Source organism: Crinia signifera, chromosome 5 (genome assembly GCF_055691185.1).
Source record: "Crinia signifera chromosome 5, ASM5569118v1, whole genome shotgun sequence".
Classification (NCBI taxonomy): Eukaryota; Metazoa; Chordata; class Amphibia; order Anura; family Myobatrachidae; genus Crinia; species Crinia signifera.
The window spans coordinates 96614790-96628341 of record NC_139221.1 but is presented as its reverse complement, the minus strand read 5'-3'; the positions used below and the strand labels follow the sequence as shown (position 1 = coordinate 96628341).

Below are 13552 nucleotides of genomic sequence, written 5' to 3'. Positions count from 1 at the left end.
GGGTGCTGCTGGCCGCGGTGGTGCCACTCAGTATTATGAATGATCAAACGGAGTGTTACATTACCATCCTTTATGTCCTGCTACCCGGGCTTAAACAGCCGCTTGGAGTATCCCCCATTTTGGTGTAGCTGCAGGCTCGTTTGACGGAATATCGCAACTGATGTTGGACCTCCGTAAAATAATACTGGGGCATAGGGCTTGGTCAGCTGGCAAATCCTGGGTGGCACATTGTCCTCAAATAATGCATTTTGCCACACACAGGGCGGCTTTATCAAACAAGACAAAGAACTTATCTCTGTACTTGTGGAGTATCACGGCTCCCATCGTATGGTATCGTATGCCATATGTAGTGGCATACGATGCGATACGATTTTTACCGATTTTTGAGCATTTTTGCTCAAAAATCGTATGCGATCGCATCGGATGCCATACGATGGCATGCGATGCGATGGCACCCGATTTTGCACTGAAATGCATCAGAATGCATTGAAATGTGTATTAAACTAGTGAAATGCCCCCAAATGCCATTTTTCATAGTGCACCACCCCCACTATCAACGTCACCCCGAAGCATGGCGAGCGCAGCGAGCCCGCGAGGGGCGGCGGTACGCGTCCTACGACCTTTTCATACCCCCACTATCCACGTCGGCGTGGAGTTGAGAATAGAATAGTGTGGCGAGCCACCGAGCCCGAAGCGTGGCGAGCGGACGCGGATACCTTCACAGCTATGCGCGTCCCCTCGCGGGCTTCACAGGTATCCGCGTCCCCTCGCGGGGCTCGCTGCGCTTCGGGCTCGGTGGCTCGCTGCGCTCGCCACACTATTCTATTCTCAACTCCACGCCGACGTGGATAGTGGGGGTATGAAAAGGTCGTAGGACGCGTACCGCCGCCCCTTGCGGGCTCGCTGCGCTCGCCACGCTTCGGGTTCACGTTGATAGTGGGGGTGGTGCACTATGAAAAATGGCATTTGGGGGCATTTCACTAGTTTAATACACATTTCAATGCATTCTGATGCATTTTAGTGCAAAATCGGGTGCGATCGCATGCGATGCGATTTTTAGCATACGATGCAGGTCGTGGGAGCCGTGATACTCCACAAGTACCCTTATCTCTTCAAACTTGCAAGACGCTACGGTGTTGGCTCCACTCTCCGAATGTGACAGGCTTATGCTTTTTTTTTTTTTGGAACTTGGTGTTCGTCATAATGAATACCAGCTTGACCGGGTGGAGAACAAGGTATCCAGCACGGTAAAAATATAGACATGAATAGGTCAATCTCAAATAGTCTACATGACAATGGTTGCAAAGGTATTTTTTTCAACTTTGTCATAATTTTCTATCCACATGGACTTTGATTGCGAATAGTAACCGGTGTCCAGCACAGTGCAAAGTAAGACGCCTTACCCAAAGTAAGGTGAGTAAAAAAGAGTTTTCATTAATTTGACTCTGATATGGTGAAACATACAAAATGACAAAAAAAACTGAAAATAGATTTTTTTTTTTTTTGTTGATCATTTTCCTGTTGTCCTTTGATGCTGTCTTCTTTTTTCATTTCAACCTTTTGCATTTACGGTTGACGTATTCACTTTGTTTGCTGTATATCTATTGAACTACAACTATGAGCAGTCCTCCTGGACCAGCAGTATCAGGGGCTTTGATCCCACATGGAATGTACTTTTTCCATCAACATCCTGGATTTCTGGGTGATTAGAAATGCCCCAGTTCAGGCTTTGTCAGACCGTGCCACAGCCATGGCTTAAATCTGCAAGTAAGGTGGAACTCTCAGTTCTCATGCTAGGTTTGAGGTGTTTCACATCTTTGTTGGTGAGATTTTTGTGTTCCTGCCATATTGTCTACATTCCCAGAGTAAACAAATGGGAGGTGGACTTTTTTTTCTCCCAGAAAGAGGAGCTGGACAAGGATGTGTTTCAGGACATAGGGACCCTGTGGGGCCAGGCCTCATGTGAATTATGGCCACCAACATTAAAAAAAAATTCAGTATGGATCTTGGTCTAGCGATCCTTAGACCGCCTTTGTTGATGCCATAACAGCTCCATAGGTCCTTTGTTGGGGTATCTTTTGCCACCTCTCTCCATGCTATCCAGGCCTTTTCTGCATGTTTATTGAGAGGCTTTGGCAGTCATTATAGTAACTCCAGACTGGCTTTTTGAGAGTACATACTCTCCTGTGTAGCATGCTGTCTCAGGACACTTACTGTCTACCTTCTCAGCCAGACCTCCTTCGTCGAAGATCATGTCTACTCCCTTTCTTGGGCAGCATGCAATGGAGCCTTGGTGGAACAGCTGTGCAAAGCATCAAAATCTTTTTGTGCACACCTTCACATAATGTTACCATTTCCATTCATTTGGTAAGTGGGTATGGATGCCATTTTTGAATGTACTGTAAATAGCTCAGCGTGGCTTTTACACATAAATCGCCCTCCCATTTTTTTGGGAAGTTTCACATGTACCTAAAGCAGTGTCAACTAGAGGGATTCCATAAGAAATTGTAGTACACCTGGGTGACACTGTGATCATCCCTGATTTGTTGTTATTGTTCATATGGGCAGTTATCCCATTTTTTTGTTCATAGTTTTGTGTTATTCATATGGATTTTATAATAAAATAAACAGGATACCGTGGAAGTGGGAGGGGTTGAGTTTTCTTTGAACTATTCAGTACCAACTCCTCATGCCAGGATGCTAACCTATATGTATACAGTATAATGTAGTGGCCCTCAGATGGACTAAAATTAAGGTATTTTACCTGTGTGCTTGTGCGGTTTTACAGTGTGCTTGTGCAGAGGCAAGGTGCAATAAATTAAACAATAATGACAGAAACCCTGTTACAAATGTCTGTGTAATTAATCATTTATATAATCTTAATTTCAGGCTCTGAAGATTCCCTTTACATTTGGAACAGCACAACTAGTGTTTCCAGCACATCTGGTTCTGAATCAACATTAAGCACAATAGTAAGTTGCATATTCTTGCGTATGCATATACAGTAGGTTTATGGTGGTAGTATGTATTTATTTTTTATAACCCAAAAAATTATGCTTTTAATGTCATCTGAAAGTTAAGTATTAAAATGTCTTGAAGCATGTGGGGCGATTTTTTGTTTGTAGACCGCTAAAAAAAATCAAACCTTATGTCACATGGGACCCCCCAATAAAGAGCTGCTTTTAAATAAGTCATTGTTTGTTAATCAGCATTTTACTGTAGCCAAACCCCATGTTGGACACACATTCACCAATAAGGGATTTATGTAGGATAGCAACTATTCAACTTCAATTGTCTTTTAAATGTTATTAAATAGTTGAATATTTGTGCCCTAACCAGAGGACAGTATATGTTTATATTAGTCTGTATAGCCTTTAAAGTATAATATATAGCTTTTTGACGAATATTGAAAAAAATTGTTAATATATTTATTAATAAAGCAAACAGACATTCATTCTCAGTATCTCGTGACCTAACTGTTACATTCACTTTAATTTGATAGTACCGTGTTTTCATTTTACATTTCAATGAAAGTACAGTGCTGTGTATGTCACTTACAATAAGTGGACCTTAAAATAGTTATCATTTCATTACTATAAACCAAGCTTTCTCTATGGTCTGAACCCTGTAAGCAAAATAGAAACACATGTGCAGATAAATTTGGCTAATATTCAGTAAGTATAGACTACCAAGTCTGCATATTCTGTCTGGTCAAGCTGCGTTCACCAGATGAATCTCAGGACATGTCCCGCTGCAGGCGGGACATTGAATCCCGCCTGCATGTTCTCGGTCGAGCTGACCGAGAACGGGACTGGGTCACGGCGGGCGAGCAAGCTCGTCTGCCGTGACCCGAAGATTGAATACCCCCCTTACTATGTAACACCTTTCTATTCAGCATACTTGTTCATAAAACAACACCTACTGTACCACCCAATTTTGTCTGTTATTATGTGAGCACTGCAGGGGACACGATGTACTATTCATAACAGCGTCATGTTCTAAAATTGCAAAGAAAGAAAATCCAGAATTGTCTGTGTGGGTTTGCAGATGTAATAATATGAATTAACATAAGTTGAAAACAAGATTATTACCATGCTAAAGCTCTGTACGTTTTTTCACAAATAAACTATTAAAAATATGGGCCAATGTAACATAAGGAAAAGGTTTAGCAAAAACTACGGTACTCTTTACCTAGCACGGCGCCCACGATCTTGATCGTGGGCATCGTGAGGTAAAAAATCGCGTCGGTCGCGTCGGTCGCGTCGTATGCGGGCTAAAGATGCCCGGACGCGACGCGACCGACGCGATGTCCACGATTTCCCATTGAAAACCATGTTAAACATGGACATCGCGTCGGTCGCGTCGCGGGCGGCCATAAATGTGCACACGATGGCCGCGACGCGATGCCCACGATTTGCCATAGGAATCAATGTTAAAAGGCCCGATGGACACGATTTTCATGTTAAATGGCTGAATGGACCCGATTTTACCATAGGAAACAATGTTAAATGGGCCTTAGAGCCCAAATACTTACCCTGAACTCTGAAATGGCCCCCCCAATTGTTTACGCCACCCCACGATCAACGTCAACCCGAAGCGTGGCGAGCGCAGCGAGCCCGCGAGGGGCGGCGGTACGCGTCCTCCGACCTTTTCATACCCCCACTATCCACGTCGGCGTGGAGTTGAGAATAGAATAGTGTGGCGAGCGCAGCGAGCCACCGAGCCCGAAGCGTGGCGAGCGCAGCGAGCCCCGCGGATACCTGTGGTATCCGCGTCCCCTCGCTGCGCTCGCTGCGCTCGCCACACTATTCTATTCTCAACTCCACGCCGACGTGGATAGTGGGGGTATGAAAAGGTCGGAGGACGCGTACCGCCGACCCTCGCGGGCTCGCTGCGCTCGCCACGCTTCGGGTTGACGTTGATCGTGGGGTGGCGTAAACAATTGGGGGGGCCATTTCAGAGTTCAGGGTAAGTATTTGGCCTCTAAGGCCCATTTAACATTGTTTCCTATGGTAAAATCGGGTCCTTTCAGCCATTTAACATGAAAATCGTGTCCATCAGGCCTTTTAACATTGATTCCTATGGCAAATCGTGGGCATCGCGTCGCGGCCATCGTGTGCACATTTATGGCCGGCCGCGACGCGACCGACGCGATTTCCATGTTTAACATGGGTTTCAATGGGAAATCGCGGGCATTGCGTCGGTCGCGTCGCGGCCAGACATAAATGTACCCGCGATGCCCGCGATGGGCGCCGTGATAGGTAAAGAGTACCAAAACTACCTTGGTGTTTGAAAGCGTATAATTTGAGATGTTTTATTTTCTTATTATGATGATTATTCCCCATTTATCATCCAACACTCAGAGGCAGATATGTTAACATGCATGCTCTGCCCGTTATCTGAAAATAGACCCTTAACTTTCGGAACATGGTGAAGCGAATTCACATAACTGCGGCATGTATGAAACCCTGACCCGGCGAAGTCCACTCTCTCTCTACCGACTTGTGACTGGCGCTTGTTTTCTTGCACATATTTAGTGCCAGTTACATGTAATTTCCCCAGTAGTGCCAGTTACAGATGTCCACAGTAGGTTTTTAGCAACAAAAAAAAGTACACTGTGGAGAATGTTTTTTTGGAATAAATTGGATAACGGATATTTCTATAAGGGATACTCAACCTGTAATATCTATGACATAGATAAATTTTTTTAAGACTTTAATTATCTTTAAATGCTGCTGTTTTAAATTTCCAGTACAAACACCACAAAAAGCAACAACTTAAAGATGTAACCTAGCCTCTGATGTTAGTAGTGTTTTTTTTTTTTTTTTTTGGGGGGGGGGGGTGAAGCTTTTCACATTTGCATATGCCATATTTGCAGTCACTATTTAGTGGAAGATGCCCTTTATTGCCTTAAAGCAATATGTATATCTTTGTACAGCATTCTGCTGTGCATTTTGGCTTTTCCATTAACATCAGCATTGTGTGAAAATTGCCTAAGGTGCAGTTCATTGTAGAAGGGATTGACAAATATTGTTGGTTTGAAAAATCAATCTCTTTGCTTTCAACACGACTTTGTATACATTCTAGCTTGTCTACAAGTTGTTCGAGTTTTATAGACTAGAGCTGAACATTTAAAGAAATGAAAACTTAATGTAAGTAAAATGGCATTTATATCAGCAAATGCCTAAGTGTGATTTGACTGTAAGAGATAAATACATTTATTGTATATATTCTGCTCTACACTTAAGGGAGTTTATTTGCAGCCCAGACCGTAATCACTTTATCTTATTATTTTATGATTTACACAGGCATTGTTTAATATTTAGACAAAACGTGTACTTTATCGTAGCACATTTTTCTGTCGCATAAATGATCGTTTCTTTGGAACCCTTTTTTTGTTTTGAATTATTTGGCAGTTATTTTATTTATTTTTACCCTTAGGCCACCTTTACACTTCTCCAACTTATTGTCCAACAAGTTGGACCTGATTGACTGACTCAAGATTTATCCTATGTGCAGGAGGATCAATTTCTTGCAATCTCTTGGTTATACCCAATGGCACAGGATTGTGCATTGTGTCCTACACATCAGGCACACAAGATTTTGTCAGACATGCACATCAGATTTTGACCCAATCCACCTGAATTGGGTCAAATCTGACAAAATCTCACAAGTGTAACAGGCCCTTTAGTTTAATTATTCTGCTTGGTGTTCTAATATAGTGATATAAAATGAAGAAAACTTATCAAATTTTGGAAGTGTGAAGGTCTTTCTGTTTACACTATTACTACAAATGTAAAAGCATATCTAACATATATGCTTAAAAGAATGTCTGTGTGTACAAGATTTTAATGGCATGAATACAGATGTGTCCACAGGTGAAAATATAAATAGTTGCTTTTGCATTCAAATCTTGTTTTGTTTTCCCAGATTCTCAATGGATCTTACTCTGCAAACCGCTCAGAACGCCTGGTTCCAGTCTCTACTGTCTTGGAAAATGTACCTGGCCAAAGACTTGATCAAGGTACACATATAGTAAATCTAGGCTGATCACCTCCAGTGCTCAGGTACCCAGTTAACAGGTTCTGTTTTAATGATTTCTTTAACTCCTTCGCTGCAGAGGGTTTTGTCACCCTTTTTACTGAAATTAGTTTTTTCATATTTGTGCTACTCTTATTTCAAAAGTCTGTGCATGGTATTCTATTATCAGTGGTACTTCACTGCTGCAAATATGTTTGCCAGGGAGCTATACAATTAGCGTCCTTTACCCCTGATACCCACCCACTGTCATAATGCCTGATAAGTAGCCAACGGTACTAGCGATAACACATGGGATCGGAACTTATAATTGAGCCTATGTACTTTCAGACGATAAAAACGGACCTTAGCTGGAAACTGACATAATGACCATAGCCATTAATTTCATTATTAGTCCTTTTTATCACCTGAAATGGCATAGGGCTTATAGTATACCACCTTTGCATTTTTCAAAAAATACCACTAGTCCTTTTAATACATCAGAAAATGTTGTGTTTTAGCCCTGGAACATCAATTTTAAATCTATTACCATTTACCAGAATTGACCTTTCAATAAATATTGAATCAAATCGCCTGTGTTGTTTAGCAGTGTGTGATGCAGGATCATGTCAGAAGTAGAGATGAGTGGGATCAGTTTTACTCGGATCTCAAAGCGGGATCCTTTTGGCTATCCAAAACCATGACAGCTGATAACCAATCGGAAAAATCCAAAATAGCAATAATTTGGCAATAAGAACCAAGTAAATCCAAGTAAAACCGAATTTGCTCATCTCTAGTCAATAGCCTTACCAAAGCGATCCAACTGCCAGAGATCTTCCAGAACTCCTTTTTTAATAGTGTTCCTGTTTCTTTCCTGGTTACTGATGCAAGGCTCTCTGGTCAGTTTGTGTGTACAGTGTTACTACAGTCTAGGTCATTTGCTAAAGTTTGTGGCGTTTAGAATTGGGTGAAGAGCTAGGATTGCTCAAAATACATACATTCTGTAAATTGTGAAATATTCATCACTTTAATGATTGTTAACTGCTAAGTTAAATTTACATCACAAAAACTCATCTGTCATGACCCATATGAGTCCGTTCAGGTTTTTTACTGGATAGTCCCTCTGTTTTTTTTTTAAATCTTGGGTAAATCAGCATTTCTATGTATAGCCCATATCCCTGGAAATAGGCAAATTGCTTCAGTTTGTTGAGGGACTGTGGCCAATGTTTTCTAGTGTATCTTGGAGCTGCTCAAAGATATCAGTTGTGAGATTGTTGAAACTTCAATACATAAAGCCTTTAGTTTTCCTTCTGTTGTTTTACTCAAAATATAAGCAAGCATTCTTCTATGAAGCTGGCTTCTATATCTTTGCAGCATCAAAAGCATGCAGAGTAGGACATTGAAAAAAAAATATTCATCCCTTTCTTAAAGAAAGACAGAGCCAGCCCTACATCTAATGCTGATTTTAAGACCAAAATGTATATGACTTCTTCATAAAGTTACATGTTCTTGCCCTGTCTGCATTAAATGACAGACATGTTCAAATAAGTCTTATTTTAGTGCCCCCGAGTTGTTTTTACTAATTTGTCTTTAGCCACTTTCATCTATTTTATTTAATTTTACATTTGAAATGTTTGGTCTTTGTTGATCGTAGTAAAAATTGGGTACTTATGTAATATCTGGGCTCCCACTTTTCTTATGAGACTGCGTCCCCTCGCGGGGCTCGCTGCGCTCGCCACGCTTCGGGCACGGTGGCTCGCTGCGCTCGCCACACTATATAAAATCAACTCCATGTGTAGTTGGATAGTAGGGGAATGAAAAATGGGGTGCATTTAACATGGGAGTCCAGATAATACATAAGTACCAAAAATTGTTGGTACTTGTGTATTAGTACGGCGCCCGATTTTACTGCGTACGCAAATGTATTGAAATCGCATGTCGTTATGGATTGGCATGCGATGCGATTTTGATGCTTATAATGGCATTTAATGTACTATAGCATTGAATGACATATAAAGTCATTTATTAAGGCCCCCCCAGTATCGACGTGATCCCGAAGCGTGGCGAGCGCAGCGGTACGCGTCCGACTGACCTTTTCATACCCCCACTATCCACGGAGTTGATTTTATATAGTGTGGCGAGCGCAGCGAGCCACCGAGCCCGAAGCTTGGCGAGGGGATGTGTATTATGTTACGTGTATTATACTTCCCCTCGCAGGGCTCGCCACGCTTCGGGCTCGGTGGCTCGCTGCGCTCGCCACACTATATAAGATCGTTTCCACGCCGACGTTGATAGTGGGGGTATGAAAAGGTCGGTCGGTCGTGTACCGCCGCCCCTCGCGGGGCAGTACAGCGCTGAGGTCATGGGTTCGATTTCCCCCTATGGCCCTAACTGTGCAGAGTTTGTATATTCTACCTGTGCTTGCGTGCATTTCCACTGGGTGCTCTGGTTTCCTCCCACAATCCAAAAATATGCTGGTAGTTTAAATTGGCTTCCAACAAATTGAACCCTAGGATGTCTGTGTGCGTGTACATGTGGTAGGGAATATAGATTGTAAGCTCCACTGGGGCAGGGACTGATGTGAATTTTCAAATAATTGTAGGTAAAAATCTACTTAATAATAATTGTAAGTAGAAATCTACTTAGTACTTAAGGCGACCAATCGGCCTGTTATATCGGACCAAATCACCTCTTCCTGACATGCCGTCGGGTCCGACGTGCGGTCCCGTGCGCATCGGAACCGACCAGGCACCCGTTCCTCCAGGCGGTAGGGAAGCAGGGACGCTTGAGATCCATCACAACGTATCGCATGTGCCCCTGCCACCAGGAAGGTCCCAGCGGATCACACTGTCGGGAGACATCGCAGGCAGTGTATGGGCACCTTAAGTCCTATTCCCATAAAGAAGCTTCAGTTGTTTATAGAACATAACCATCCAAAAAGGCCAATGAGTCCAACTATGAAACCATAAACCACATGCTATATGGATAATAAAGACCCCACATAAGTCACCATGTACAGTTTGTAGAGTTTTCTGTTACAATTGTTTATTGTTGAAGCCGTTGTATCACATCTTCATGAGCAGACTTGGACACTGACTGCTCTCATATTTGCTTTTAATTAGAAAGCATCATTATATACAAAGGCTTTGTCAGAAACCACAATCACGTTGCAGTATTTTGATACAGTATTATTGTAATGTAATGCCTTTTCCCTGCAGGTCAAAGCAATAAAGCCAGGACAACATCACTGAGCTCAGAAGAGATTTGTGTTTCTGTGTGCATGCCCGACCAGTGCTCTTTAGTTACGCCATTCCTCTTGTCAGCCGTATGTGGCTTACTGGAGAATCTGCTAATAATAAACATAGAAGACACTGTAAATGTATTGTCAACGAACCATTTGCTGACAGATCTGGCAAGGTACAGTTAAGTTCTGCAGCTCATTTCCAATTTTTAAGGAGCCAAGATTGTTCCAATAGTTTTCAAATGTATGTTTTTAAGATGTAGATTTAAGTTTACTAAATAAATTATCTGTTCAGCATAAACTGATGGTTGATTAAGTATAATTACTATCATGTCTTTCTTTCTGCTAAAATAGTACCTCTATAAGCACCTTTGTGGCCTTTATTTGCATCATTATCTCTGCCAGTGTATTTTGTTAGTGCTTTTTTGTTTTTAACATACATTTTTACAGCTATGGGATTTTTGTTGAAAACATGATTGTTTTTGTTTTTCTTCAGAATTTGAAAGGTTTTCAGTGCAAGTTACAGTACAGCCATACATTTTAAGGGTTTTATAAATTTAATACGGGAACTTCTTTTTCTTACACACCACTGCTGGCATATTTAGTACAGCCTTTCCATGTCTTACTTACAAGTAGAAATATGCAAATCGGGAATGGTTTTCAGAGGCGGTATGAATCTAATACTAACTAGAATACAAGCAGTAACACATAAATCCACAGCTAATTGTGCTGCCGAAACAAACATATATTTTCCGCAATTTTGAGAGCATAATCTCTGTTTTGCTCCCGTTTTTATTTTTTTTATTTTTTTTTCTTCCCCCTCTTGTATTATTCATGCTATTATTGCTTAATGTGAAATTTATCTGGAAGCACAAATGTGCATACAATATGTCAATATGTTTTTATTGCGTGGCAAAGAGCTGAATAATATATAGCCAACTGGATTGATAAAGCCCAGGGCAGCTATTCTTGAATATTTTAGTGTAGCCTTGCTGCATCTGCTCTGTGTAATGTAATCTGACCATGTAAAAAAAAAAAAGAAAAGCTGCTGATTTTCCTTTGTGTCTTCTCATTTATAGTCTCATAAAGCCAGCTGTGCTAGAAAGATGCTTTTCTGATCTCAAGACTTCACTCACGCCTGAAGGTCGTGCAGGAAATGTAAAGTCACAGGTTCGCTTTCCTTCCTGCACAATGTTAAATGCTATGCTATTGTGCATGGTGGAATTGTTTGTTGCTTACTCTTTCCTCCTTTTATATGTGTTAATGCTAATGAGGAAACTTTTTTTTTTGTTCAAAGCCCTCTCCCTATGCTGCAAATTAAATACCTGTTTTTTAAAATGCGATTTTCAGCAGTTTAATCTAAAATAGATAAACTGACAAAATTTTCTGTTTTTAGTTGAAGTGCCAAACTTGCTTCAATCCTGTAGTTCAAATCAGGAAATTATTTTAAAAAAAGTGTTCAAGAATAGAAAATTCCATTCTTTACAAAGTGATATAATTGATGGAATTCTATTAGATTTAGCTATTTAAACTCCACTTCTATCACAGGCCTGTATTCAATTACCCTTTATCCATGATTGAGGGTAATTTACTCGCTGCAAGGCTATTCTATTAGCCCTGATAAGCCTCTGGCAGGCAAAGCAAATTGGAAACTTTTTATGAAAATGTAGTCGAATGTCTTATGCATAGGTCTTCAAATACAAATGGAATAACAATAGGAACCAAAAATCTTAAGTTAAGGACCAACAATAGTTCATGTGTATACAGGTAGATAGCTATCTTCGCTACCTCTCTTGAATGAGATTATGCACCATATGCTTGTATTGTAATACTGTTATTTTTCTTATTGTACCCGTTAATTATTCACTTCTCCTTGTGTACTTCTTGCTGCTCTACATATAAATCTGGTTCTCTTAAATAGGTGCTGGTTCTTCTTGAGTACCTGTCTTCGTTGTCCAGATTTCTGCAGTCATGCTTGCTTGTAAATGCTAGCTTATTGATCGAGGGGGACCTGATCAGGCAACTACTGGCAACTTTATCTTCACTGCTTTTTATACAACATAAAAAAACTTCAGGTATGTGATATCTACTTACTGTAGATTTCTGCTTGACAACCAATAATAAATACAAGGAATAAAGCAAATTTAAATGTATTTGGAAATGATGTACTTAGTGTACATATAGTTAAACCCACAAATTAAGTACAGAGTAAGCAGAGGACTTATATATTTACACATGTCAGTGTGACTGGGTAATGTTATTTAAATACTACTTTAAGTCCCTCATCCTTTCCCAATCATTCAATCCCCGCAGGCTCTTCGCCACCTTCAACTCCTTGCTCTCCCCCCCTCCTCCAGCTCTTCCGTCCTCCATCGTAGCCGCTGATTTTGCTACCTACTTTTCAACCAAAATCTCCTCTCTCAGGACTGCCATCACTGCTGCCATGACCTCACCCTCTCCCTCCTCCCCTCCTACATCTCCACTCCCCTCCTTCCAACCCCTGTCCTCATTTTACCCCACCACTGCTGCTGAAGTCCACTCTATCCTTCAATCCGCTTCTCCCTCCACCTGCCCGCTCGATCCTATCCCCTCCAATATTATCCGTCGTCTCAGTCCATCAGTCTGCTCTCACCTGGCTCACCTCTTTAATCTTTCCCTATCCTCTGGGATCTTCCCTTCCTCCTTCAAACACGCTCTGGTCTCCCCAATTCTCAAAAAAACAAATCTGGACCCCAACTCTCCATCCAACTACAGGCCCATCTCCCTCCTCCCTTTTGCCTCCAAGCTCCTAGAACGTCTGACCTATAATCGTCTCCTAAGCCACCTTACTGCTAACTCCATTCTAGACCCCCTCCAATCCAGGTTCCGCCCTTTACATTCCACTGAAACTGCCCTGACCATAGTCACTAACGATCTACTATCGGCTAAATCCAAAGGCCTATTCTCTATCCTCATCCAGCTTGATCTGTCGGCTGCCTTTGACACTGTTGACACCCTGTCCTGCTCAACACCCTCCGCTCCTTTGGCATCACTGGCACGGTCTTCTCCTGGTTCACCTCATACCTCTCCGATCGCTCCTTCTCCGTCTCCACTCCGAGCTTCTCCTCTCCTACTACCCCGCAGCCAGTCGGTGTTCCCCAAGGGTCAGTCCTTGGCCCTCTTCTCCCTCTACACCACCTCTCTGGGCACCCTCATCAGCTCCTATGGTTTTCATTACCATCTTTATGCTGATGATACCCTAATCTATCTCTCCTCCCCCGACTTATCCCCATCACTCCTGTCCAAGGTCTCCGA

The 13552-nt window shown here is 41.8% G+C and overlaps 1 protein-coding gene across 2 annotated transcripts in view; it reads left to right on the top strand.

The window, feature by feature from the left end:
• The window catches only part of RTTN (rotatin), a 206338-nt gene that overhangs the window by 163824 nt on the left and 28962 nt on the right, over positions 1–13552 (top strand). For both annotated transcript variants that reach the window (XM_083187719.1, XM_083187718.1), the window contains 5 exons: positions 2890–2972; positions 6931–7024; positions 10236–10434; positions 11338–11428; positions 12180–12333. In XM_083187719.1, the coding sequence (XP_083043845.1) occupies positions 2890–2972; positions 6931–7024; positions 10236–10434; positions 11338–11428; positions 12180–12333 (621 nt within the window). The remainder of the gene's footprint in view (positions 1–2889; positions 2973–6930; positions 7025–10235; positions 10435–11337; positions 11429–12179; positions 12334–13552) is intronic.